This window comes from Platalea leucorodia (genome assembly GCF_965183815.1).
Source record: "Platalea leucorodia genome assembly, chromosome: 2".
Classification (NCBI taxonomy): Eukaryota; Metazoa; Chordata; class Aves; order Pelecaniformes; family Threskiornithidae; genus Platalea; species Platalea leucorodia.
This window is the reverse complement of record NC_138824.1, coordinates 72,007,264-72,035,242: the sequence shown is the minus strand read 5'-3', so window position 1 is coordinate 72,035,242 and position 27,979 is coordinate 72,007,264. Positions and strand designations below refer to the sequence as shown.

Genomic DNA, 27,979 nt, shown 5'->3' with positions numbered 1-27,979 from the left:
AGCTTCCCCAGTTCCCCAGGAATTTCATGATTAAGTCTGAGGAAGAGCTGTCATAATGCTGAGGAGTTTTATTATATAAACATGTTTTTTGTGTTAGAAAACATAACATGGGATGTATCTGTACTGTTGTATGACTGTTTTTCAGTCCTGTGCTCAACATTGCTGTCCACATTTGACACATTAACTGGTCCTAAAGCTGCTGACAGTTACAGTCTGGTGGCTGACTGTGACTGACTACAAGCATTTCTACTCTGAAATTTTGGCCACTGTTAGAGAAAAAATATTGGGTAGATAGGCAGATGTTTGGTCTGAGTTTGCTCTCACGTTCCTATGAAAGCTAAAGTCAGATGCCTATTCATGCACCAAAAGGGACTGGAAATACTCCTCCACCTCAGTGGCACCACTTTCCTGTATCACCTTTGAGCTGTAAGTCTGCCAGTGACAGCCCTCATCTACGCAGCATCCCTGCAGCAAGAGTGACAAATTTAAACACAGGGTCAGAGCAATGTCATGGTTCCTACAGAAATCAAATTGGCCAATGTTTGCATTGTGGCTACTAAACATAGCAGGCTGCAAGTTGAATTAATATGGTCTTATAAACAGGTCCACTGTTAAAAGATTATTATACCTGACACAGATAATACATTGCACTCAGATCTACTAAAGTCTATACGTCATCCATATTTTCAGCTTACTCAAATCAGATACTTAGTCAATCCAAAAATACCCCAGCCATACAGAAAGAGAAGACACAGATACAACTTTGTACAAACACGCTTCATGATAATTAGTTTCCATGTTACCTCAAGCCCTTTTATCCAAAGCCAAGCATCTTGCAAATTTTCCTCATTAACTTCGGCAAGTTTCTCTTGCCACGCCACTGCTTGGGCACTAAACTTCACGAAATTGAATCTCTTTTTGTGTCTCAGTTGTTCCTGCAAGAGATGGCATCTGAATTTTACTCAGTGTTAAAAGAAAGAATACTTGTATCCTGAAATACTGACTAATAGGAGTTGTTTTAATTAATGTATAGTTGATTATATGGTTACAATAAATTATGATAATATTCAGTTATGGTATACAGAGAGACATACAGAGACAGAAGATTATTATTAACAATAATAATAATAAGCCTGCAATTATTAACATCACTTGAACTTCCCAATGTAAGTCTCCATTTACTCATATTTCTCAAACCACTTCAACAGCAAATGTCTAGGAGGGCAAAAAAGAGAGAGACAAAACTGGGTATGAACAGTGGTATAGGGAAGAGATTATGACTGCTTACCAAAGGCAATTGAAATCAGAATCAAAGTAAGACATATTTAGAGGAGGAGAATAAGAATCAAATGTAGAGCACTGGCAAGGGGAACTAGGACAGCAAGAGAGAATTAAGAATTTGCTGAAGTTGCTTTTGGACAGAAGTTATAAGGAGTGAAAGATTTATGCAAGCTAGTATAAACTTTCAGAGCCTGGAATCTTTGCCTCCCTTTCATCACCATTTCTGTGCAGCTGCCTGTGAAACCTTCTGGCACAGTATCTAATCATTTTCTAGTGCTGATTGTCTAGAGTACCACATCCTATCACTTAGGCACTTAGCTCAAAAACCTCTCTGTTGTAGTTTTAAATTTTCTAGCCCGAATAATGATTGCTATTGATGCCAGACCAATGGAATTTTTATTTGTCCGTTACTCCTCTCAGGTCTAAAAAAGTTAAGATGAACCCTGTTTTAATAGTGGCTGTTTCTCTCAAATATTAATGTAAGGTTAGGTGACATCATTGTAGATTTCTAAAACTAGGCGAGACAAATCCTGTCTTAGGTATGTCTCCCAGTACTCACTGCTTTTGAGGTACTTCTGCACTTTGCAAGTCCCTTTGCAAAGTTCTGAGTCACTGTAAGATGCAAGCAAGTTCAAAACATTCTACACCCTCTATTGTAAAAGTATGAAAGTGAATCTAGAACACACATTACAAATCACAACATGCAGGTAGAATTGGATGACACTGCTTGAAAATAAAAATTAAAATGCCAAAAGGTGTTTCATTGCATGTTTTTCTGGGTTTTTTGGGGTTTTTTTTTTTCTTTTATTTTTTTAGGAGGGAGGTGGCTTGAGGGAAAGAAAAACTACTTAAGCCTTTTTAATTTTTAACATTTTCTCCAGATTTTTTTCAAATATTTGTACAAATGAGGAAAAAAATATAATTTTTTAACTGAAAAATGAGCACACCAAGAAAAATAAAAATATTTTATAACGCTATTTTTAAAAATCATTTAAAAAATAAAAATAAAAATTAGAGTAACAACCATCCAGAAAAGATCAGCCTACTCTAAAATGCTCCTCAGTCTTCAGAATCATCACTTTATCATACCTGTATGAGCTGAAATATTTTCTCCTTCACCAGTGGCAGCTTGTCCTTCATAGACTGGGATGTATCAATAAGAATATAGAGATCATCTTCAAACACATTCCCAAAGAGCCCTCTGCTTCCTTGTTGAAGCCACTTAATCCTGAGGGAGGGAAAAAAAAATCAAAACCTGGTCTGTAAGATCTCTGGAGCTTTGCGTATCAGAATCTAACAGGAAGGATCTTTTTATCACTGCTGTACTTCTTATTCTCTTTCCCTAAGCACCTGTTACTAGTCACTGTTAGAAGTGGTGTATTGGCCTTGATGAACCAAGCCTCTATCACTACATAACAACACAAGGCATTTTTATTTCCTAATTTCAGTAGGAGACAGACAAAACAAAGCAATACAGAACCTTTGTGAAGTCAATTAGCAGGTAGTTTGAGCTGGGAAATCCCATGTGGACATAACTATAACTATTGCCTCTGTAACTGTTCTCCAGCCTGAGCTCAGGAAATCATTTAAGCATATGCTAATCTGCCTCCCTTTTCAGGAAACCACTTGAGAACCTATTCTGCAAGGAACTTGAACACTTTGAAGAGTCTTAATATAACACAGATGCTTCAATGCTTTGCTGACCTTGAGCCTTGAATACAGACTTAGTTTTACATTTTAAACAGAATTTAAGCATGCCTGCCAATTAAACACGTGCATACATACTGCTGTGTACAAGAACATTTCCTCAGTAATGGCTGCAGCAGGTTCAAATCTGATTTCCCTTGAGAGTCATAAACTACTTGTCTACTCTGAAACAGAGACATTTAACAGACGGAATATAATGGCCCTGGGAAAAATATTACTCATCTCCACAGAGGTTTAAAAAAATGATATCATGGAAACTTAAAGGATCCTATTACATTTGCTACTGATAGCTCTTTTGCCATTAGTTATTTCCCCCAAAGTGTTCGATGAGGTCTACCAAGACTTTTTAACAATGAGATGAACCATTCAAAACAGCAAACACATAATCTTGGCTTGGATTTCAAAAATATATACTCACCAAAATCCTTTACCTCAGATTTTCCTTTCACAGTATGTTAATGTTATCCTAAATACAGCAAGATGAAGATAAACTAAAAGAAATAACAAAACTCTGTTTGACCTTGCTAAATGTAATCAGGCTGCTATACTTTTGGTAGAGAAGCAGCAATAAAATGAAAGTTCACATCCTGCTTTTTTCAGTGAGACATCTCATTGTCCTAATATACAAAACAGAGGGCAACATTTATTCTTTCTCTCGGTTCTACAATATCCATTTTGAAAGTTTCCTTCTTCTCCTAATGTAGATATAAAAGCCAATTTAGTTTAGGGCATCTTTAGGACTATTTTTTTGTAGATGTCCTACAAAATCTAAGAGCGTATCTCTACAGCTGCAGAAAAGTAAACTAGGGAGCTGGCTTGAGCACTGAACTTCTGATCATACGCATTACTTAATAGCTCATGCCCTGACTCTGATCTAGACTGTTCAGCTTGTCTTCAACACAAAATCGCAAAAAGGGCAGATAACCACTATCAGCACGGGCATAAGCCAAGCTGTGCTACTTGGTGTCAGAGGTATCACAAGGGATCCTAGGTACACAGGATGAATGTTTACCAAGTTTTATTGATGATTCTAGAAGTTCTCTACCATCTTATGTCCCGATGCTTTCTGGCACTTTCAGCAGTATTTCAATAATGTGCAGACTGACTTTCACATTTGTGTTCCAGAAGGAGAACAAAAGATAAAACTGTTCGTCAGTTTTCTTATGCGGCTACTAAGAAATCCTACACACAAGATTCTGATCTAAAATGGATTTCTGGCTTAGTACTGCTACTGGCAATTTACCAACCACTTCAGTTTATTATGACAGTAAATGCCAAACATTTCAACACCAACGTAAAATAATACAAACTGATTTTACGTGACTGAACACTAACCTTCCTTCCACTTGTCTGAGAGCTGTCCTCATTTTCTCTTCGTACTGCTTATACTTTTCTGTACTAACATAGACATGAACTACAGATCCATCTTTCCAGAAGGTATGTACAAACTTGTCACAGTATTTTGCATTAATTACCTTCCTCTTTGTCTCCTACAGCCAAGAAAAACATGGTTCACGTTCCAAAACACATTATTTTGCAGTGCGTTTAATATTTGGTGAACTAACTTCAAAGGTACATGCCTGTTGCACATGAACAGGTGCAGAAATAGACATGGGATAGGGTGGTTACAGAATTTGCTCCTAGTTAAAGTCAATAGAAACTGGTTTTATTCTTGTAGCTAGCAAGAACAGAAGCTTATCAAACAGTGTAATCGTAGAGCATCAGAAAAACAAATAGGAGACAAATTAATCCAAATTTGTTTAAGGACCTGCAAACACTGGAGCAGATGAGACCAACACTTCTTCTAAGGAAAAATAAGGATGACAAGCAATCTTTGCCCTACCCCACATAAATACATAGAAAAACAAGGCACTGCTTAAGCCATCCCTGATTCTTCTTTGCAGATTATATGTGGACCAGGAAGGAGTACTTGAAACGGTCATTTTCACAGAGCTCTTTGAAACAATCTTATTTATGACCATCTTTGTCCCATTCCATGAATAAGCTGGTTTTAACAAAAATTAGATAACAACGGACCATACACTTTATCATAAATTCAGCTATCAGTCAAGTTTTCAAGTCTACCAGAAAAATCAATCAACTCACAGGACATGAGGGAAAATCAACAATACTCACAGCATCAGTTTGTGAAGATTCATCTGCTGGTTTAGTTTTTATGTCAACAATCCCATCTGCATGGCGAAAAGTACAATCAGCAAGTGCATCATACAGCGTGAGCTTCTGAGCTTTCAAGCCATACTTCTGCAACCACTTCTCAGAAGACAAATATTTGTCAGATGTATGCTTTTGTAATGGATGCTCAGCTTTGGTTGCTAATAAAGAAAATAAAACAAACAAAACCTCCTGTATAACATGGTTATTTTGGATACAGTATTTTCAAAAACAGGCTATGATGCTGTGGTCAAAATTTTCAAACGTGTTCTGCTTCACTGACAGCTATGGAGTGAGAAGATATTTCTGACTGATTTTTAATATTCTCTACTTTGGTTGTGTTTTGGGTTTTTTTTCCTCATCAGGCATTTCTTCACAACAAATTCCTTTGTAAACAGAACAAACCCATCAGAAGACAGAGAGCAAAGAAGATAAATAGCTACAGGATCACCATATAAAGGGAATATTCTTACTAGTATGAAGGTTGACTTAACCTTCATACTGGTTGAATTACAAAATGCCAGAAAAGATTCCTGTATAAGGTGTCTAACTTCAAGAAGAATCATTTGAGAAAATGAAACAACCAAAGATGTAATTGAAAATACAGTTGAGAACATCGGCTAACATTGCTGTTGGTCTTTTTCAGAGGCAGCCATTCAAAGTAAAAGGCAAACTACAATGTCTTTGGAAGAGATTTTACTATGTTTCTCTGCAATATTGCCTTTTCATAGGCTGAATATTGCGCCGTGTATCCCAAGTCAGAAATCACTTGTGTACCATTTTGACATTTTCTCTAGGTCTACACCCTCTGTTTAGCATTTTTAATTGATACTGAAAGGAACAGGGTATTTTTTTTGTCTGGTTTGGTATGACTGTTCTCATGTTTACCGTTTTATTGTCTTAGAAATTTTCTAAGGACCATCTTAAGGTTGGGCACTGCACATCTCTGGATACTGGTAACAGGGTACAGGCCTCTACACTCACTCATCACTAGATCAATAAAGCACACCTAAACCAAATGATCCAGAAGTGGGTCTCATAGCAGGGTGAATTTATTTTGTCACACTTTAATTTCAATGGACCTAGGTGGTATAAATATCTACTCTGCTTAGATGCAGCTGCCGTGACAACGGTACTGAGATCCTGAGCCTGTAAACAAACCTATGGAGACATCTACTGCCTTAACACACACAGCATCAGTCAGCACCAGGGCAGGTGCAGGGCTGGAGCCTGTTCATGTGGAAACATTTGCTTTCTGATTGCTTGTGGTCCTTAGAACAGCCAGTGTGGCAAGTGTCACAAATGCACTCACATAATTTTTAAAAAACTCTCATTTTCTTTCTTCCACATGTGTTATGTAAAAAGTCATGTCTCAGTTCAGGTAACTAGTGCATTATCTGGAGAGTCAGCAGAAAATTTGTCTTTTTTTCTCTGTTTCTTCTCCTGAAGAACATTTCAATCTTCAAAACAAACTACATTTTGCAACAGAACATTTTAAAGAGATTAGGAAGGCAAGACCAGGAAGAAATGCAGGCAAACAGAAAGATTGCAGTTATTTGGATCAACGGGCAACAGTCAAATAATGCTGAAGAACTGATAAAATAAATCACACTGTAATTTCATTTCTTTTGATTTATTTATGAAGTGATTATGTATGAAGACAAACACTAAAAGAACGTTAAAGCTGCATAGTCAGGAGCATATAAATAAACACTGAAATTATGGCTGTCCTTGCAGCTTTATTGTGGTCATTTTGTTCATATGCATTATGGTATAACTGTTTAACTTCATATAGGAAGTCCTGCTAATTCAGAAGATGCTATTATCAGTAGAAATACTATATTACACCTTCACAGAAGAATAAACTCAAGCTTAAGTCCTGCAGAGTTATGTTATTGATTGATAGATGTTCAAACCCAGTGCAGGCAGAGAAAGAGCTGAGCCTGAGCTGTTAAAGTTCAGCAAGTTTAAGCAGTAGTAAACAGAGATTTGTAATGGAAAGTTTTAAGCAACCCTAAGTTTAGATGCCAAGTATAGGTGCTACCTGTATATAGACATTTCTGAGAAAATCATCCCCAAATTGACATGTAATCAAAACTGTTCACAAAGAAAATATTGATCATGAATATAATGGTAACTCTCTTGAAAGAAACATAAATGATACCATCTTGAGAAGTAGGCTGGTCAGATTCTGATAAAATTTTCTGAACTTGTCTCACTGTACTCCTGGCTTCCTCCAGCTCCTTCCAGATCAAAAAGACATCTTCACGGACACCAGCTACTGCAAAAGAGATTGTAAAAAGAACTTGACATTTTTGAGAAAATTTCTGCTTTTTATAACTCCTCAATTACCACAAAGTCATTGGGTTCATCCAGATGTTGCCACATAACCTTGTTTTCTTGAGGTCCCATTGCAGTGACAAGTGCTGTTCTTTGACAGACTTCAAAAAAGGGCCCAAAGCTGGCACCAGGACATAAGAGGTGCTTAGCCTGCTGGAAGTAACTTCCAGAGTTGGCCACAGATTGTTCCCACAACAGAAGCAAATCCTTTTTAACACTCTTGGATAACAGTAAGGAAACCCCACAAAGAAATTCACATGTTGTCCCCCGGACTTCATTGCAAAACCTGGCTCCAAATATTAGACCCAACTTTGAAACTTTAAAGAGAAGATATTTTCAACTCCAAATTTAAATTCCCTTAAAGTACATAAATACCTTTACTTAAAATTAAATCTTCTTTTCCTGAAGAGTATGTGATGAAATTTTGCTAAGATAAGTTTATTTTCATCCTAACAATTCTCAGCAGTCATAAATAAATGCTAAAAAAAAAAAAAAAAGTTTTACTATCAGGCTATATTATAAAAAAATTGGAAAAATCCAAAGCTGGAGTTGATACAAGGTTTTCTTAATGTCAATAGACATGTTTGTCTTGATTAAAAAATTAAAATATGTATTTATTTAGTAGAGTACAATTAGTAAAATTGAGGCACCATGTGTAGCTAAGCAGTATGAACACTACTAAAAAATGTGTTAAATTAGGGTAGTCTCAGAGTTTAAATTGCAATGTAGGACAATACAGAAAAACTGTGTGTAGTGTTACAGTAAAAATAGAATAGAAACTGAATCATGAGCTATCCTAACCACAGATGCAGAGTACAACCTATTACTGAATTGCACATAAAGATGCTGAACAAGGCAAACTATATCTTACGATCTAGCGGTTCAGTTAATATACAGTGGTGGTTCACTGTATAAAAGATAAGACATGCAAACTTGCCTACTAAAGTAGGCTATCAGTAAGCAAAGAAACCTCATCATTTTGTTCTTTGATAAACTTCCCTGAAATAATAATATGAACATTTTACAAAATAACAACTCAATTTTCATTGTGAAATGCTTTTAGTTTCCAAGAAATATTTTGAAATGTGTTATTGTACACTGCAATCTCCTGGGACCTTCCTGCATTTCAAAAACATCTGTTTCAGCCATTAGGACAAAGATCAACATTTCCTAAATCACAAAAAGCTTTAGTAAAGCAGATCATTCCACAACACAAAAGGGAGAAAAAAACTCAGTCTGCTATCATTACCTTTTAAGTTTAAGAAAAGTATTCTATTCAAATACTTCAGAAAGAAGTCAACTTTTCTTTTATAAACAATCCCTCCCCAGAAATGCAAAACATACAAAATCTGAGCATTGGCAAAATTCCAGCAAGCAGGGAGCTAGAGATTTTCTGATGAGTAGTCAGCCATTGAATACACACACACCCCCACACACACACACCCCCACCCACCCAACCCCCCACACTCCCCCCTGTTATCACAGTTAAAACCACAAAACACATGTATTCACACCACACATGCACATATTTCTAAGTTTAAGACTGTCGAGAATGCAATTCCAGTGGACCTGTCTCCAACTAAATCTGGATATCATCCATAAGACATCAAATACTGGGATCCAGATTTAATTTTATGAACGTTTTTAATGTTATGTTTGAGAATATTGAAAGAAGTATGCATATTTCAATTATCTTTAAAACAATACTGATGATATCATTGTGTTGCTTTATTTCCCCTTAAATTGATGCTATGGACTCATCAGATTTACAGGATTATTGTTACTGTCCCCAGTAAGACGTGTATTGAATTGGTATTACACGAGAAGGTATTTTTTCCTTATTTATGCTGCAGCACAGCAAAGTAAATCTGCATGCACTTTCAAAGCAAGCATGTTTGATAACACTTATTATACAGGACAAATGCAGGCATCAACAACTGCACATTGTGAAGGTCAAGTTGCTTAGAAAACCTTTTATCTGGCAACAATTTTTCCTGGATTCAACTGGGAGAGCAGGTTGCAAGTAGGGACAACCGAAACAATTTTCTCTCTCTACACAGGAGGCTCACCTCCACCTCCACCTCCACTGTGGCCTCTCTTCCTCTCCAGCTAAGGAGGAGTGGGAAGGAAAAACTGTGCCTTTCGAAAGTGAGCCCCCAAACTCAAAATATGCATGCATATACAACGCATAGTATCTTCCAGGTGTGGTTCTCAACCTGCAGCCCATCCCTCAAAGCGCATCAGTGAAAAATGATCAAGAAAGCACAAACCTCTCTTCGGTTTAAATTCCCTGCGCTCGCACCTCAGCTGTGCCATTTTTGGGGGCCACCAACCAAAAAGCAGCTGAAAGTCACCCCCCTGGGGGGTGCAGTCCCCAACCGCTCCAGGCCCACTGGCTCTTGCACACCTTCAGGAGCCTGTGTCCCAGGCAAGATCTTGTCTTAAAAAACCTGCTTTATCCCCAGCGGGAAAGGGCCCTCCCTGTGCGCCCCCCGCCATGAAGCTCCCCCCCGCAGCCGCCCTGGCTGGCGGTTTAACGGCCAGATCCCTGGGGACCCCCTGGTTCCGATTCAAAAACCACCACACGGCAACGGCAAGAGGGAGGCCACCAGACACGCACGAGGGAACCGGCCTTTGCCTGCCCCCGGCTTGCGCTGAGCGCAGTCGGTTGGTTTCAGCTCTCACCACGGCCATCGAGACCCTGCAGAGCACCTCATGCCGGGTAATGTTTCAGACATTTCAGACTCGGTTAAATGGTATTTCTGCTCTGGAGAAGGGAGGCCCTGAAAAGAGGAAGAGGATGGGGAAGGGTGTGGGGAGAGCCTACGGCGAGGGGCAGAAGCATTTTGCTGACACCGGCGAATTGAGAAGCAAGATGGTAGGTCTAAGCAAAAACACAGACACACTTGCACATGCACACGGAAACTCATAACCACCCTCATTTCCATTTCCCAGTTATTTAACACTGTCAGGCAATCTTAAAAGAAGCAGCTTTTCCACACCTACCTCCCAGCAGACAAACTCATCCAGTTTGACAAGTCACTGTAACCCATTTGATTTCATACTTAAGATACAAAACCTGCTGAGAAAAAAAGCCCATACAAAAAAAAAAAAAAAAAAAGCCTGCAAAATCTACAATTTCTTTGAAACATCAAGCAAATACCAATCCAAAAGCAACTCATGGAAAACGAAAGCATTTCTTACTTCTCTGATTATCTGACTTAGCCCGTGGAAGCAAGCAAATCCAAATATAATGGAATAAGATCTATATTAAACTTCATTTGCCTGCAAGGCAAAATGGGCAATTTCATTTTTGCACTGCTGGTCCCTTCCTCAGCCTCTACGTGGCAGCAGAACATAGCAATATTCCCTCAAGCGTTGATTTTTAAAATCCCCACTTAAAGGGGAATGAATAGAGGTACAAAGGAGCACAGGAGGGGAGTACGCAGCTTTACCTGAGTACTTGCCAGGTCAAGCAGCACGGAAATTCACCACAGCCCAATCCTGCCCCTTTCCCACTGGGCAAATGGACAAAGCAAATGAACTTTGTATCCCATGTGGTATTGCAGAGCGGCTACCTGCATCATTCTCTACGCATTAGCAAAGAGATTTGCCAGGCCAAGGTTAGGCTACTAAGACTAGGCAAAGCACATGCAAGGAAAAAGCAGAGGCAATGATCTTTGCTACAGCTTGTAGGCAAAGTTGCTACTCTTCAGTCATTATCCTGGCTTTCCAAAGGGAGGGTTCAGTCTCTCCCATGTCTGTGTATATAAACAGTGCAGAGTTCATTGACTTCAATGTCATAGAGGAGGCTGGCACTCTTACGCTTCCCATTTTACACACAGCAACCTGAAATTTTCCCTGTGACCACCAGGTAAATGTGGAAAATCAAGCACACCTAAGAATACAGCCTTACACTGTTCACAAGGAGGTCAGACACATCCCTCTTCGGATTTGTCACATCAGTCAAATCCTGATTTCAGTCCATTTGCATTTTCTTTACACGTATCGGCTCACCTATTCCACCACAGAGGAGAAACACTGTGCAGAGATTTACTGCTGTTTCTGTTTCAGCCAACGGGGACCCACTATTCATTTCAGGATCCAGTTCAAAACGCCATTGCTTTTCAAGCCCTGTTTAGCACTTATCTCCCTGTCACTCCAAGCAGATGACACAACTGTGCCCCTTTTCAGCAAGAACCTCCTTCTCCACAGCTTCCACCATCTCTTGCCCTCTATGTCTTCACATTCCAACTTAAATTTCACCTCCCTTCCACTTATAATTTTAACTACATAACAGGATTGCTTAATTCTGCAGCTTTTTGCAGATGAAGAAGCTACACAAAGAATGTAGGCAGAAGTGATAACAGGAAAATCAGTGCTGGATGAGGAGATATCACCACATTGGTGAAATTAGGATTTACGTAAAAGCATTTCTCTACCTTAAGTAAATCTGAGTCTGCCAACATATAGACCTTCATTCTTTACTGGCTTACACCTGTTTTGATCTCGAGCACCCACTCAAAACGAGTGTAAAAAAAAATTCAAATCTGGCAGTTTCTCACGCTTGCTTTCTAAATGACTGCTCAAGATGCAAAACAGGGGAGAATGGAACTCTTATCTAGAGTTTTAAATAGTTCACTTCCGACTTGGTTAAGCAGATGAAAAAGAGTGAACATGGAGATATCCTGTATTTCAGTGGATACCCATAAAACTATCAGATGTCCTTAAAACAGCTTTTCCAGTCCATAAAATGGACTGGACATAATGAAGAGTTTCAGTTTCCAGCTGTTGCGTTTGTGGTGCAAAAAGAAACATAATCAAAACATTCCTGTGCCTCCCCTTATTTTCAGAAACACCACATTTGGAAGATTAAATCTCTGGTTCATTCTCTGTTTATTTCCTTGTATAGTTTATGCCACACATCCAAGAACCAGTTTCAGAGCCCATTAGTGAGTAATCGACACTTCTATTATTATTGCCTTCTACACCCTTGAAGGAGTCTCTGAAGCAAGAGACATCAGACACAGACCAGAATAATGTCTCAAATGTGTTTTCTTTTCTGAAAGGACTTTAGATTCTGCATACGACTGAAACACTCCGATTGGCTGCCAGTGATGTCACGACTGTGCTTATAATACCCAGTAAATGCAGCAAACTAATTGTGTTCCTTTTTAATGTGTAAATTCTACTCCATAATAGCAATAAGACACAACAGACAATGCCCTTCAAGGGGATTACTGCCCTTTTGAGCAATTAAAGCTATTCAGCTTTCAGCTTTAGAAACAGTGGTGAGGAAGTAATTTCAGTCATACAGGAGCTCTAGGCCCATCTATTGAAACAGGCTGACTGCCCGGGGGAAGAGGAAGCCAGCTCCCCCCACGCGCACCCCCAAATGGGGTCCAGCAAGGAAGCACTCGGAGCAGACTGAAGGCGATCATTGTACTGCTCTGAATTAGTACGAAATGAGAGATAGTGTTTTGAAGCATACTCTGCTGTTGGTTTCTAAACCCTGCATGGGTGAGGCTTGAGTGTCCCTTCATGAAGCAAAAAAAGAGGTGACACCTCACTCTCTTATTTCTGGCCCCCCACTACGGTTCTCTCATACTGTTATAATCACGGCCGTAGTGAAGGACAGGTTAGTACACAAGGAACTAGATTACAACTCAGGAAATATGGGCCAGTTAGTCCAAGACTGACAAATGATCTTAGGTGAGTCACTAAATCCACCTTATGCCATACATTCCCTAGCAGTAAGAAGAGGATAACACCATTCTACCTTTGGGGCAACACTAATGCCTCCCAGCGTAATGAGGATGTGAGCCATTAGAATAAAGAGGTCTTATGCCTCCTGATATTTAAAAGAAATCATTTTTTAATTTAATGTCCTGCTGATAAAGATATCAGACTTGACATACACCCTCACTTCACACCACAAGCTGGTCTCCTCCCAGCCTGGCTGAAACCCCAGTCCAGTCCCACTGAAAAGTAAGGCTGACTGACCCAGAGGAAGTAGCACTGTGACTAATAAGAAACACACTCAGAGTTTTCTGCCCAGCTCCACCCTCCAGTAAAACTGTTTCTTTCTGTTATTTGTTTCCTCCTAGGTTTTTTTTCACCAATTCCCCCCCCCCCCCCCCCTTTGCACCTTCTTCTCTATGGTTATTTTATTGTGCTTGTTGCCTGTCTCTATGACAAATTCAGATCTTGAGAGAAGCAAGTCAGCCTCATGTCGATTTAATCCCCTTATATTACGTATGAACTTGGCCTGTATTGATGTGGCTGTTGTTTCAGATGGTCTTCCACGCTATTCCTCTTCCTTTCTGCCATTTCTCTATACATTTCCACAAGGTCACTGGCATAAGCACACCAGTACTATTCTTCATCTGCCTAAATAAATGTTCTTCTCCCTTTTTTCACTTCTCTTTCACTCTCACATGCACATCCTCTACTCTCTTCACTTCTCTCTTTTCCTTTCCCTCTCCTTCCCACCCACAGAATTTCCATTTGACCAGTCCTGTCCTCACCCCACCCATGCCTACAGAAGGCTTCTTTTGATTTTACACTTAGCAAGTTCCTATATTACATTTCTATTCTGAAACCTCACTGAGAAAATCACTATCATCTTGGGTTTTATATTGTCTACCTAGTGGCATTCGCCCTTTCACTTTTCTGGAATTCAGGGCAATTAGACCTTTTCCATCCTCTTCACATTTTAGTGCAGGTCCAGTAGCATCTCTATAGTCATTCTTCTCAACAAAAGCATGGAATCTGTAATACAAAATGAGTTTTCACCAGTACGTAAACTACATAAATGCTTTCCTAATTTTAATGAGGTGTATGTCACACATGTAAGATCATAGTGGTGTACCACTTCAGAATTATTTGCTTATTTATTCAAGATATCTAAACCTTCAACTACACCAACACTATGAGTACTATCAAACCTTTTATATACCTCTATGTACACTCTGAAGTCTTCTCATGATGAACATCCTTTCATTTTGGTGTCATTTACTCTGAGGCACCTTCCTTTTCAATCTCCTGGAAATCTATTTTTAATTAATGCTTTTAACATGCTGAGCAAGCATGTCATTTGAGATGTCTGAGATGACACTAACACCTTTTTGTCAGATTATCCTCCCAGTTGAAAGCCCAACAGGAACATTTATTTCATTATCGACGTACAAATCAGGAAGTCAAGCAGACTTCATTTACTCTCATTGTCAAAATAGGAAAGCTCTCAGAGCAGGAAAAAAATGCATTTCTAAAACAAAACTACACTAGAAACAGGCTCAAGCCATGAAAATCCCATGAACTGGGCCATTCCTATGGGAAAGGTGACTTACTTAAACTTATAAACAGTTATTGGGCAAATACCCACCAGCAAGATATTAATTGGCCCAGTAAGTCTCTGCACCAAAGCTAGACTCATGTAAAAAGAAGATAGTGGGAATCATATCAAACAAAACGATTCCTCTCAGCTCCCTGCCACAACCCTTCTTGCCTCTTTCTCTACCATACAAGAAACGTTCACTTTCGTTTTATAAAAGGAGGTAAAAACACTCCCAAAAGAAAATGAAGGATGGTGACTGGCAATGTACCTGGTATCATGGAGGTACCATGGTTCTAAATGACCACAATCATTTTAGACACACATCAGAGCGGAGCAAACAAAACACTTTCCCACAGTCTTGTTTTTGGCAGACGCTCCATCTCTTAAAAGCTACTTCTAAACACAGATGGCTATAAGAGCTAAGCAGCTGCCATCTTACCAATTACTCTGCTGTCATTTGGGAGATTTCTACTGTTGGAGGTCTTCCCACTCTTGCACAAACAACAGTGAAACAGAAGGAGCCAGCAGCCATTTCACAGCTCTGTAACCGTGCAGTGACTTCTGTTAAGCAGACAAACACCTACTAGCTCCTACTGCCCTCCTGCTGTTCAGCATGAGTTTAGTATTGTGGGGTTTTGTGTTTGTTCGTTTGTTTTCCTTAGTCTGATATCAGAATCAAGATTAAAGTTTTATTATCCCTTTCTACTGAAGGCTGATTCTCACCACACGGCTGATTCCCAGGATAAAGTAGCCAACAAGCCGTGTGGAATGTATCAGTTTCCACCAACCATACCAAATACATGCTAGAGAGCATGGTACAGAACTGCATTTCCACACAACCAGGCCTGATGGATAACACCACATCAATTTTCTGTTGTTCCAGGAACTGCCCATTTAGGACAGGCATTACCTTTTCAGTATATGTCTGTATGGCACTTGATCCAACAAAATTCTAGATCCTTTGCTGGTGCCCGTGGATATTACCAGAGTACAAAGCAATACAATAAAAACTTGTTTCAGTTTATGTTGTGACCCTTTCCCCTGAACAATTTTTCAAACTTCAAAAGAAGAGCAGATGACAGGCAATTTAGGATATAAAAAAGGAATGGTCTTTCTGCAAGCCAGTGAGCACATATGTGGAAAGAAGCTGGTCTGTTCGAGTAGGCCCTGCATTTTAGTCATATCTCTTAGACTATTGCCCCAGTTTCCCCAGGTCACTGACTGAACTGCTTTGTCTCATTTTCCTCATGAGTAAAACAGGGATTATATTCAGATATCTTCCGATACCATTCCTAGCAGCAAAGCAGTTTACAAGTACTGAAATCATTACTGTGCTGCTTCTTTGTCATACCTGCCAGAGGCCAAGCGGCTCAATTCTTTCAGAAATGTAATAGTTTCATCTTCCCTAGCATTGAAAGATACAGTGTTGACTGGACAGGGGCCATCAGAAACCTTCTCAAGGAGTAGCTGCTTTGTGTCCACTGGAACATCACCCACAGCAAAGTAATAAATGGCTTCAACCTGTCATTAAACAGAAAAAAAAAATCGGGAATTGCAAGACATCATTGTTTTACACCAACGCCTGGTACTTATTCAAGCTCTGTCTTGTGCTGAGTGCTCGTAGGAAAATTTGGTAGAACTGTTGCATTACTTGGGCTATAAGATTTTCAGATCTTTGGTTCTCCCTCTCATCTACTCTAGCAATTCAAATGAAGTGCACATAAAATTTCCTGAATTGAGAAGAGAACCTGGCCCACAGCCCCTGGGTCTGATTCTGCCCAGTGCAAGCCCCTTTCCACAGAAGTTAACTGAAACTGAAGAGAGGTGGTAAGGAAGGCCAACTGTATTATTTACTTTAGTTCAGTTTTACTAGGTTCCCTCTCTGTTTCATCCAGCTAAAAAACTTTCCAAGCATGCACACAGCTCTCCCAACTGAGACCCAGTCCTTGGACAACACCCTGTTCCTATTCCTTTTGCTGGAGAGGCTCCTGACCTAGGGGATCGCATGCATATTGCACAACCACTTTTCCCTGTGTTCCTTCAGATTCACATCTTCTCCCCCTCCCTCCTAAGACTGCCAACAATTAATAAACTTGATATTCAATAAGGGTATCAGTTTTCACACCTCCTCCAAAGGATTTACTGCCTGCCTCTGCAACTTTTAAAATGCTGACATTTCTTGGGCATAGCTGATGCAGAACCAGCTCCTCACAGGAAAATGAACAGAATTGCTAACGACAGACAATTCACTCCACTTAACTAAAAACCCAGCAATACCATACCACAAAGGAAATGTTCCTTATAGATTAGCGGGGAAAGGTTAAAACCTTTCCATTTAGTCCTTCATATTTTGAAAATTATAATTTATGCAGCCATCTAAACAAGCAAACAAACTTCATACAAGAACAGGAAGAACATGATCAGTTCCTCACAGTCTTTACCTTGGTGGGGAGGTGTGTTTTGGAGGGGTGACCCACACTTTGCAGAGTGGCACCTGTACAGAACCGCAAATGAAACACTGTGGGTGCCTCTATGGCAGGTAGAGCTCAAAGGATTGCAAACTTATATCAGAGTGATCTTGAGCTTGGGACTGACAGGTCATGAGGAAAGGAAATCTAGGGCATCACCATACATGGGAAGAAAAGCTCAGCTAAAGGAATCACAGGAAGAGCCAAGTCTAGGGAAAAATGAGCTATTGTTTTGGAGCAACTTTTGTTGATGAGGCCAGTTCTGCGGAATGAGTCATTTAACGACTGTTCAGTGAGTATGCCGCTTTTGCCTAGGACTGAATGGGGTCTCCCCCAGCCTGCAGTACAGTGAAGCTTGCATTCAAGTGAACTGTCAGTTATGAATGATAATGACTGTATTTAGGAGTAATTGAAGTTTGTTTTATGTTGAGCACCTGCCACGGTTGACTCCCCCAGATTACTCATTAGCCCACCAATGTCCAGAAAAAAATAACAGATGTCTCACTATTGGACAGATTTTAATTTCTGTTTATTCATACGCAGACCCACCAGGTCCAACAAGCCTTTTTTTCACCCAGACAACACTGAAATCTAAATACGATCTTTTTCGTTTCCCACCAGGAAAACAGTAGTATACTGCAAATTGAAGATGTTAATAAAATTTATGAAGGAGGCATTTAAAAAAGCAGCCATAAAAAAATCTCACTGTTGCATAAGTCGTTCCTCACCCAGTTCCTTTTTAATATCAGTTTCTAAACATCAAGGTTCATCTGGATGAGAATCTACCAGCACACAGAACCAGAAGGAAACTCCAGCCAAATTTCCCTTCTCCTTCAAACAATGTCTCAGAATGAGATTTACAAAGGAGTTAGGATTGGGTCTATGCACAGGGATGGATCTTAAATGGCAGTGAAAACCAATGATTCTAGTCCACACACAGTAGGCCCAATTTTCCATGAAATTCGGGTGCTAGGGAACTGAAACAATGTACATTGTAAGCAAATTTCATAAAATATCTCTTTAACAACACAAGCTTTAAGTGACTAGCTCAAATAATGGCATGTATGTTTTATGTCTTGTGACTCTGCTATAATGAATAAAGTAATATGGTACTTTTAGAAACAGACAGAATTTAATTGCAGCAATACCTGTGCATGCTTTGTCTTTTTGTCCTGGAAGAAACTCTAGCTATAACCTGGCTGATGAAAAAGGAGTTGCATACCCCTACCATGAGTTAATGCTTGAATAAATATCTGTACTTACTATTTTGGATTTTAAATATAATTTTTCATAAGCACTTTGGATACGTAACAAAATAAAAATGTTTTCCCTGTCTTCAATAATGTTGATACTAGCAATTTTCTCATAAACTTGAAGCCCTGAAAATATATATGGCAAAGAAAGTGGAAGGGAAGATGTTTTCTCTTTCCCTTAATGACTGAATATGTTATTTATTCTGTGTACTCTAGAAAAGAAAATAAACAAGTTTCTGCATTCAAAATACAGTACATTTACATAAACAGGCCATCAGTAAACATAGTATGCAGCTACACTTGGGGAAAAAAAAACTTTCCAAATGCCGTCATTAATATTTATCATTGCAGTATTCATCAGGGCAAATCACAGTAGCCAGTCTGGCACTGAATATTCTTGGATTTACTTGAGGCTTCTGAAAAGATGTATGAGCTTACCGCCTCATCACTCATGGCTTCCAGCAGGGCTTCAGCAGAGTTGGTATGGCTGGCAGCTGTCATAGGGTCCAGCTTCCAGAGCCATGTAATAGCAGACTTCACAGTATGCTCAGACACAGGAGTAGGTTTCTGTTGCCACTTCACAAGATCCTGAGCAGCCCTGCAAAGGACATCATTAACTATAAATCAGAAATAGCGAGGATAATGCTGGTAGAGCAAAAGAGTAGAGCTCTGCTATTGTTACTATTCTTTTATATTCTGAAGTAGTAATTACAATAAACCACAGATACTAAATCTAGACTTGCAATAAAAGAAGTACAGGAAAAATAAAACCCCTAGAAAAATACTGTTATTTTTATAGAATTTTTTTTGAGACAACTGTATCCAATGTAGGGTCAAGAGAGCTAAAGTACTTTAAAAACAGTTCCTAATTCATATGTCCCACACAATCAGGTTTTTAAAATGTGTATGAAAAAAAAATCTGGCTTCCACAGGTCTCTTTCCACAACTTGCTGCATGACCTTTGTGTCAGACCATTTTAACTGACACTCTTTTTTTGTAGTAGGGCTGATCTTTATCTACCCATCAAAATAAAACTTGTGATGCTAAGCTTTTTGATATTTTAATTGATCAAAGGCCTCAGTCTTAATGGCAGTACAGAAGTACAAAGTATGTGAGCAGGTATGCCTGTGCATTTGTACATAAAAAGACAGAAAGCAAATAAAAAACCAACTGGTTCCAGTATTTGTGACATTCCATCAAGCACTATTTTGAAGAGTTTCCTGCAAATCTAAAAGACAAGTATGCTTTCCAGTATTCTTCTAGAGTAATAATTTGTATGCTATATTGCCCTTTGTCTCCCTTCTGTGCAAACAAACAAATCGATGAACACAATTATTGTGTGTCAATTTTGACTTGGCTTTGCAGATAATTTTTAAAGAAAATGTTTTATATGCTTCTAAAAAGCTATGGAAGTTATATTCTACTTTTCAAATCTCAGTTGTATCACAAGCTAGAGAATCAAGATAGGGCACCAGAATCAAATCTGTAGGACAAAGACTGGGTAAAACGACTTTAAGAATCACAGTGTAATTGCAAGTTATCATTGTGGAACCAATGTTAAAATTATATGACCTAATTTGTGCATCGTTTTTTTCACAAAATTCCACTCATCTATCCAAACCCAAGCTTACACATTCAAACCTTTATGCATAGATGAGAATTTGTGCAGAGATACATAAATTTGAATAGCTGCTTCTATTCTTCTATTTGTAACTAAAGCCAAATTCATTTACTCATGTTAGGGAACAAGCACTTGTCTTTTGTTATGGAAATCTAGTATTGTTTCCTAGTTCTTCTACTTATTTCTGTGACCATGGAAATCTATAGAAATACAAATGACTATGCCTGTGCCTATGGCGCTTGGGGGAGTGTACATTTAGCTGTAAGGCAGAAACCTGCAATGCCTAAAGACACAGGAATGGCTAGGCAGTCAGATGGGAACTCTCTGTTTCACTCTGTAATACTTAGATGCCTGAGGAACATTACTGCTATTGTAAAATCCCCCTTATCTTTCTGTTTTTCTGTGCTACATTTGTAGAAGGTGTATGTCAGTATTTGGGTTCTGTTACTCTATCTGTTCTTCAGGGTAACAATGGTCTTCTGTTAAATGGAACTAGCAAGCTCATCATGACTGTGGGTGAAACTTGGTGGAAAAACTGTAGATACTACCGTGACACGAATGAGGACAATTTCCACTACAGAAAGCATATTATCCAAACACATGTCTATATGATACGAGACTCCTTTTTATTCTCCAGCATTGGGCAGACATGGAACGTCTTTGTTCAGCCTGAAGAACAGAAGGCTCCAGGGAAACGTTTTTGCAGCCTTCCAGCACTTCAAGGGGGCTTATAAGAAAGATGGAGACAGACTGTTTAGTAGGGCCTGTAGTGATAGGACAAGGGGTAATGGTTTTAAACTAAAAGAAGTCAGATTCAGACTAGATATAAGGAAGACATTTTTTACAATGAGGGTGGTGAAACACCGGAACAGGTTGCCCAGAGAGGTGGTAGATGCCCCATCCCTGGAAATGTTCAAGATCAAGCTGGAGGAAGCTCTGAGCAACCTGATCTAGTTGAAGATGTCCCTGCTCATTGCAGGGGGGTGGACTAGATGACCTTTAAAGGTCCCTTCCAACCCAAACCATTCTATGATTCTATGATTCTTTCTGCTTACCGAATGAGGTTGAATTTGGCAATTTGGGTCACCTGTTCCACAAGTACCATAGAAAGTGCATCCCGACATAGATCAAATTCAGTTGGAGCTGCAGTGCCAAAATCCAAAACAATGACAATGCACTGTTCTTGAATCACTCCAAATATCTGCCGGCTCTCACTGGTTAACCATTCCATTCGCTCCTTATATAGCTCAATAGCTCCCATTAGACAATCCACAAAATGAAGAATCAGTTCTTTTTTGGCTGTCAGCTTTATTTAAATAAGGGAGAGAAAGAAATTGAACATCAAAACAAATAATACAAATGCAGCCCCAAGCTTAGCACAGCTGCAATAGCTGGTTTGCAAGTGCCAGATATGCCAGCCAAGGTAGCAGTGAAAACAACCCATTTTTCTTCCGCTATTTCAAGAGCAAATACTTGACAAATGCATCTAAGCTATAATAGAAAAGACACTGCATTTTGTCCTAATTGCTTTTCATAATCTTTCTATATAAGCATGGGACAGTGCCAGTGGGTTGTCTGACTTGTCTGTCTCAAGACTGGAGCAATTAGAATGAGCTGAACACAGGCTAGGATGTAGAAAGGACTGCAAAGCAGATGGGTGAACAAACAAGGACACAGAAACTTTGTACCTTCTTAGACTAGAATTTTGACTGGCTCTTAAAATTTTGTACAGCAATACAGGGGAGTGCAGGGTTTGGTTCTGGGGCACTTCAATCTCCACCTTGTCCTTAGCATTTGAAAGGAAAATGTAAAACGTTTCCTGCTTGTACTATTATTTCACTAACAATGCCCAGCATAACAGCTTAACTATTTGTGGGTAGGTGCTTAAGCAAATTTAGTTCAGGCAACTGTAATCAACAACTAAAACTTCCCATACCGTATCAGTAAAATAAGAAAAACCTAGATTCAGTATAAAATTGAAAAACACTAGAGCCTCCCTATGAATATATGTATACATGTTCACCATGCAAAATAACTTATGGGTTTAAAAATTCACTGCAGGTTCCAGTAAAGACATTCCCCCAGTATCTCTGACCCATGTAAACTAATTTACCAGCTACCTTCTACCTCCAACTACCTTTCCTGGACTAAATACAAAACCTTAGAGATACAAATGTTTTTAAACAAGATCATTTCTCAGGGAGAAGATTTTGTGTAGCAGTCTGCACACTTCTTCCTCTCATTTGTATTTTCCTCTGTTCTTTAATGTCAGCTAGGGCCCTGTAATGTGCCTCCCAGATACAGTCTCAGGCTGTCTGCCAAAGGAATGTAGGCCTGCGAAGGAGCACTTAGAAAATCGACTTTCCTTCTATGACAGCCAGACTCATACAAAGAAGCTTATTGCACTACTCTGATCAAACTCCGTCTTAAAATAAAGCAGTTTTCTTGTACCACCCCTTCACTTGCAGTTGGACAGTCCAGATTCCCATTTCTCTGAGGGCTGGAAAACTTCTGACTGTCCAGCCTAAATTTATTCATGGCAGTTCATACCCATTTATTCTTGGACTAGCATGCCTTTTAGCATAGAAAACTATAGTTTTTCCCAACCCCTGTAATTTGCCTTTCTGTAGGCATTCAAGGGCAACAATGCTACCCTTTGTCAGTCTTCTTCAGTCTTACTTACATATGTCAACATCAACCAAGCCCTGTTATAAGATCAGCACTCCATTGCAGTTCATCCTACTAGCTCTTCCCAATACCTGTTCTGGTTTGAATTGTTTCTTCTCAACCTGTGGTAACTGTACACAATATTGTACATAATATCCTACATGAGATCTCACCAGGTCTTGTATAATGGCATTGCTACCTTAATGCTACCAGAAATGTCTTTCCTACTGCTCCCAACACGTCCTAAGATTAAAAGACATTATGTAGGTAGTTCATGTGAAATTAATGGGAAAAAGTGAGGGGAAAAGGCTCCCTGAAATGGTTCTTTTCACATATTTAAGCCTTGTGCCTCAGAAGTGACTCTAGTTAACAGAAAAAATGACAAGCCATTTGCTTTTGTAAAATCCTTTATGATTTAACTCTCTTCCCTCCTCACTCACATGCGTATCTCTTCAATCAGAATCCATGCTCTTAACAATGGGGCCGCCAGCAGCTGTTGCTAAGACATTCCTTAGAACGTGAGCCTGGGCAGAGATCCAGCTAGCTGTCTCTATAGAGTAGGCTGAGCCTTTTGTGACCCGCTGGCATCAAGCGAAACAGTGCTTTGCATCGGCAATGACAGCACATTATGTCTTCTTATTTCAGCATCCTCATTTGTTTTATTGACTACGATTTTATTTTTTTTAACTCGGCTGAGCATCTTCTTTTAAGTGTTCCCTCTTTCAAGACAGGATAAATGTTGCTTAGAAACTGCAGTCTTGTCTAGAAAGATTTACTGCAATGCTGCACCAAAGCAACAGTGTAAGACTTTGCAAGGAAAAAAATCAAAAGATATCTAGGTTCTCTACCACTGGTTGTTATCACTAACAGTTTGACAAAACAGAAAAAAAAGATCAAAAAGATAAAGTTCTCACAAAGAATATAAGTATTCCACGCCACAGGGAGACATTTTAGTCACATCATTCTGCTACAGTGATAATAACTTCTAAGTGCACAGGGAAGTTACCACAAGTCAGTCACACTTACATTATACACGCTGCCATCTTGCGCTCTCTTGTATTGAGGAAACAGACCATCTGCATACCTAGAAGCCACAAGTTTCCCCAAGGTGGTCACATAATCTACAGTAAAGGTTAAAAGAGATCAAGTTGCTAATCATAAGGATTACTTCAAACAGATATTTTTCAGGTTGACGTGCATGCCATCCATGTGTGAGCCACATGCACCTGTACTGAATTCTTGACCTTAAGTAACTTGAGAGAAATTCTAATTATGGTTTTGTTTTACAATTTTTTCTGGCTATGTCTATGTTGGGGCCCTGAGGGCACCAACAGGCCTTGATTGCCCTCATCAGCCTCACCTGGGGTTTCTACTCACACAGCGCTCAGGCCTGGGCACCCAGTCTTTGATTTAGCTGTGTTGTAGGTGTACCTGTCGCAACTTCTGCTAGTGGACCTCTCTTCTGGATAGACCTCTCAGCCCTATGTTATAGCCTTGTCTCCAGTTCTGTCTCCTGGATGCGGCCCTTAGACCTATGTTATGGCCTTGTCTCCAGTCCTGTTTCTGGCTCCATCTCCTGCGGCTCCTGGCTGCACTCCCTGGCTGGGCCCTAGACGTGGTTCATCACCTCACCCTGTCTGGGACTGTCTGTGGACACCGTTAGCAGCATCCTGCTCCGCTTGCGGTGCTTAGATGCTGCAGGACTGCATCCTGGTCAGTGAGGGCACTGCCTGGGCTGCGGGACTCTTTGGCTCCTGGCTCATTTTCCCCCCATGGAGCAGCCCTGCTCTTGCTGCTCCCTGCTAGTTTAGTCAGAAGTGGGGAAAAAAAACCACAATTATTTATAAGCCAAAAAGCTACATGGGACTTTAATAAATGAAAGGTTTAGGCAATTAAACTTCTGTATTATCCCTTTACCTCACAACAGGACTTGCAAATATTTGTCCATCAAACAAAATACAAAATCTGGTACAGATAATGATGTTCTCTTACACAACTAAATGGGTGCAGAAGTGGGTGCAACTAAGGAAAAGGTTGCGTGCTGTTCTTTCAGTAGCTAGAAATTTTCTACAGGATCTCCACTGATAGGAAAACATTAGGGGTGGGAATATTTAACATCACAAAGCAGCTATTCTGTACAGCATGCTGCCCTGCTAAGCTAGTAGGTTCTGCTCCTAAAATTACACTGTAACAACATTAACCCTGCTTAACAGCTTCTTCATCTACAGCACACAGGATTTTAGGAGCTGCACTGCTGGTCTTTGAATACCCCATGGACACAAGCCAGCCAAAATCTTAGATTATGCAACCTAGAACAACTGCAATACATTACAATTCCTACTTGTCGGGCAGCAAGCTCTTCAAAGAAAAGAATATCTTACCATGCTCTGCAAAGCACTATTATGACAGTGATTATCAATTATTAGCAAACTTTTCCCCTGCAGCTGTCAGATAACTGCAAAGGAGCATTTTTCTATAGCCTGACTTTGCACAAAAAGCAGCCTGAATTCTAAACGAATTTAACTGCTTCCTTAAAGCTGGATCCCTGGAAATAATATACTATTCCCAAGCAGGTTGGCTAGCCCTGATGATCAACTAGTAGATCACAAATTATGGCACAGCATACATTATATCTGCCATCTAAAAATGGACAGAGATCTTATGGTTTGTTATCCATAGCTAAATTGGAGAGGATTTGAACTGGAGCCTAGGGTAAAGCAACAGTACAGTTGTGTAAGGAAAGCCTTTCTCAGATCCTAAGTCCTTCTCAGATCAAAAGCAGATGGAGTTCCTCAGTTCTCTGAACTGGCCATGTCAGCAACTGTGGATACAGCTTCCCTTTCTGCCATTACCATAAGATAAGAGACAACATGAAAATCTCCTCTGTGTACACTGGGGTGCAAAATGAGCGTGACCCTACAGACTATTCAGAGTCAGGGGTTTTTTAATTATTCCATTATTGATTTGTCTTGTACCTTTCCTGTGCTGGAATCCAATCTGTGACAAAATCTGGGGTAGGGACAATTTGTTTCTTTTGAGGCCATGAAGTTGAAGCCATTTAGAAGATGAAATGAGGGGTTGTACATCCATGTCCCACTGACTGACTGCCAGTCTCCTTTCTCTCTCTTTTGATTTCTTCTTGTGGGCCTCATGGGCATCTTCGGGATCTTTTCTGTGCTTCGAATCAAAGGCATCTGTTGTAAAGAGAAATGAGGGAAACACAACAGTTATACCTTAACCAAACGATTCACTTGAATTGTCTCCTTTCTTTACCTGTATTCTGTGGTACTCTGTATACATATAGCTCGCCTCTTGTTTTCTTGTTATGCTGAACAATGTTCTGAATCTGGAAAGCTGCGCTCAGTCCTACACATCTACTTGCTGTTATGTCTTTTTATTCATCCATATACATGTACCTTCAACTTACTTAGGAAAATGCCTCTTGTATGCTGAAATCCAAGCCCTGAAAGCTAAGTCCAGTTTGCCAAATGGTAATTCTTCCAGCTCCTAAGACATCTCTCCTAAATCTTGGAAATCAGAACTCATAACAGGCATTCAAAGATTGTCAGACCATCACTACATACACATTAGAAGCATTATGCAATAAACAAGGCTTTCTTAACAATTATATGTTGAACTCCTACCATAAGCAATAGCAGCGCCAGCAGCAGATCCTGACTTTATTGCAAGGCTGGTGAAACTCCCTCTCCTCACATCATTTACCTCAAGTGTAAATGATGGTTCTGGCAGTATCTGCTCCAGGCAGTGATGGATCATGCGCTTGCACAGGAAATCATGGACATGAAGGACCAGTTTCATTTTAAGTTCTACAGAACAATGGACGTATCCCAGCACCGATGTACAGTTGGCTGGGCTAGCTTCACTTGAAACTGGCAGCAGTCATAGCCCAGAGCCTGGAGTGGTTGAGGCAGAAATGGGAGCGATAACAACAGTAACGCCTCTGTTCCTCAGCACAGAGGTTCTAGAAGGACTTTGGTATTTCCTGTTCATTCCCAAAATATTCTGCATGAGCTAAGCTGGCTCTAGTTGATTAAATACCCTTGCTGTATCTAAGTTTATTTTCTGTGGACTTCTGATATTTGTCCATTTTCCCCAGCATCAGCATTATCTGGAGTATCCCAGTCCCACATTGCTCATATACTGTAAGCTGGCTGTAAATGTACTACATAGATCAAACTGGTCTAAAATACAAAGAAGGGTACTTCTATCTTTAATGACTAAAAAATAACCTTCAGTCTAGTGTGGAATGTGATCAGAACGCTCTGCTAAGATCAAATGTTACAACAACTGACCTGGTTGCAAAGGTTCGTTAGATAGACTGTTCCTCAGTTAATAATACCGAAAGGAAATGAGACTGTGTCTTCGGAAATCATCTCTCAGTGACAGTAGCCTTCTCTATGGTGCAGACTGGCACCAGCTCTTTCACAGTCATCAGTCCTACAAGCAGGGCACTGGGCTGGCAGGCCTCTAGAGGCTGACGTTTTACCAGCCCTCCTCCTCTGCTCAATACAGAAGCAACAGTGACAGATGTTAACTCTAGAGAGAGACAGGTGAAGGTTTGCAGCTGTTTGAGCTTTATATATAGCCAGGCACTGTTTATAGTCACTTGAACAGCCATTCCCAGTTTCCTCCTCCGAAAACGCAGAAAGGCCAGCACAGCACCCCATATACAGCACAGGTGAGACTGGCACAGCTTCAGAAAGGCTTGTACACATCTAGCAGCATGCACATCACAATGCTGCAAACAAAACTGGAAGTTATCCAGGAAAACATAGAATCTATCAAAAAATAGTCGTGAAATACTCACAGTCACTCCAGGCAAGTCTCTTACACGGATTGCCAGTCATGACAGATCTCTTGATTGGCAGCTCCTCTTTGATTTCTTCTTAAAAACCTGAGGAAATTGCCATGCACAGGTCAGTATGAACTGGAGACCAGCTCCACAGGCCCAGGCAATAATAAACTGCAGAAGGTTGAGATCAAGATTTTCCTCAAGGGAAATAATATTACAAATGAAAAAGGATAGCTACTCCCCATGTCAAGAAAGGCTGAAGTCAGATTTGACAGGGAGCCCAATACTCAGAAATGGGAAAGTGGGAAATCAGTAATGCGG

General features: G+C 39.9%; 1 protein-coding gene across 1 annotated transcript in view; it reads right to left on the bottom strand.

Annotated features, from left to right (window-relative positions):
• VWA3B (von Willebrand factor A domain containing 3B) overlaps window positions 1-27,713 on the bottom strand; it is a gene marked incomplete at both ends in the record, with an annotated part of 67,843 nt that extends 40,130 nt beyond the window's left edge. Inside the window, 12 exon segments of the mRNA XM_082336258.1 lie at window positions 804-935; window positions 2,371-2,509; window positions 4,324-4,478; window positions 5,125-5,321; window positions 7,325-7,441; window positions 14,147-14,271; window positions 16,188-16,357; window positions 18,996-19,155; window positions 21,234-21,484; window positions 23,872-23,966; window positions 25,821-26,039; window positions 27,674-27,713. Coding sequence (XP_082192384.1) covers window positions 804-935; window positions 2,371-2,509; window positions 4,324-4,478; window positions 5,125-5,321; window positions 7,325-7,441; window positions 14,147-14,271; window positions 16,188-16,357; window positions 18,996-19,155; window positions 21,234-21,484; window positions 23,872-23,966; window positions 25,821-26,039; window positions 27,674-27,713 — 1,800 coding nt within the window.
• Window positions 27,714-27,979: the final 266 nt, after the last annotated feature.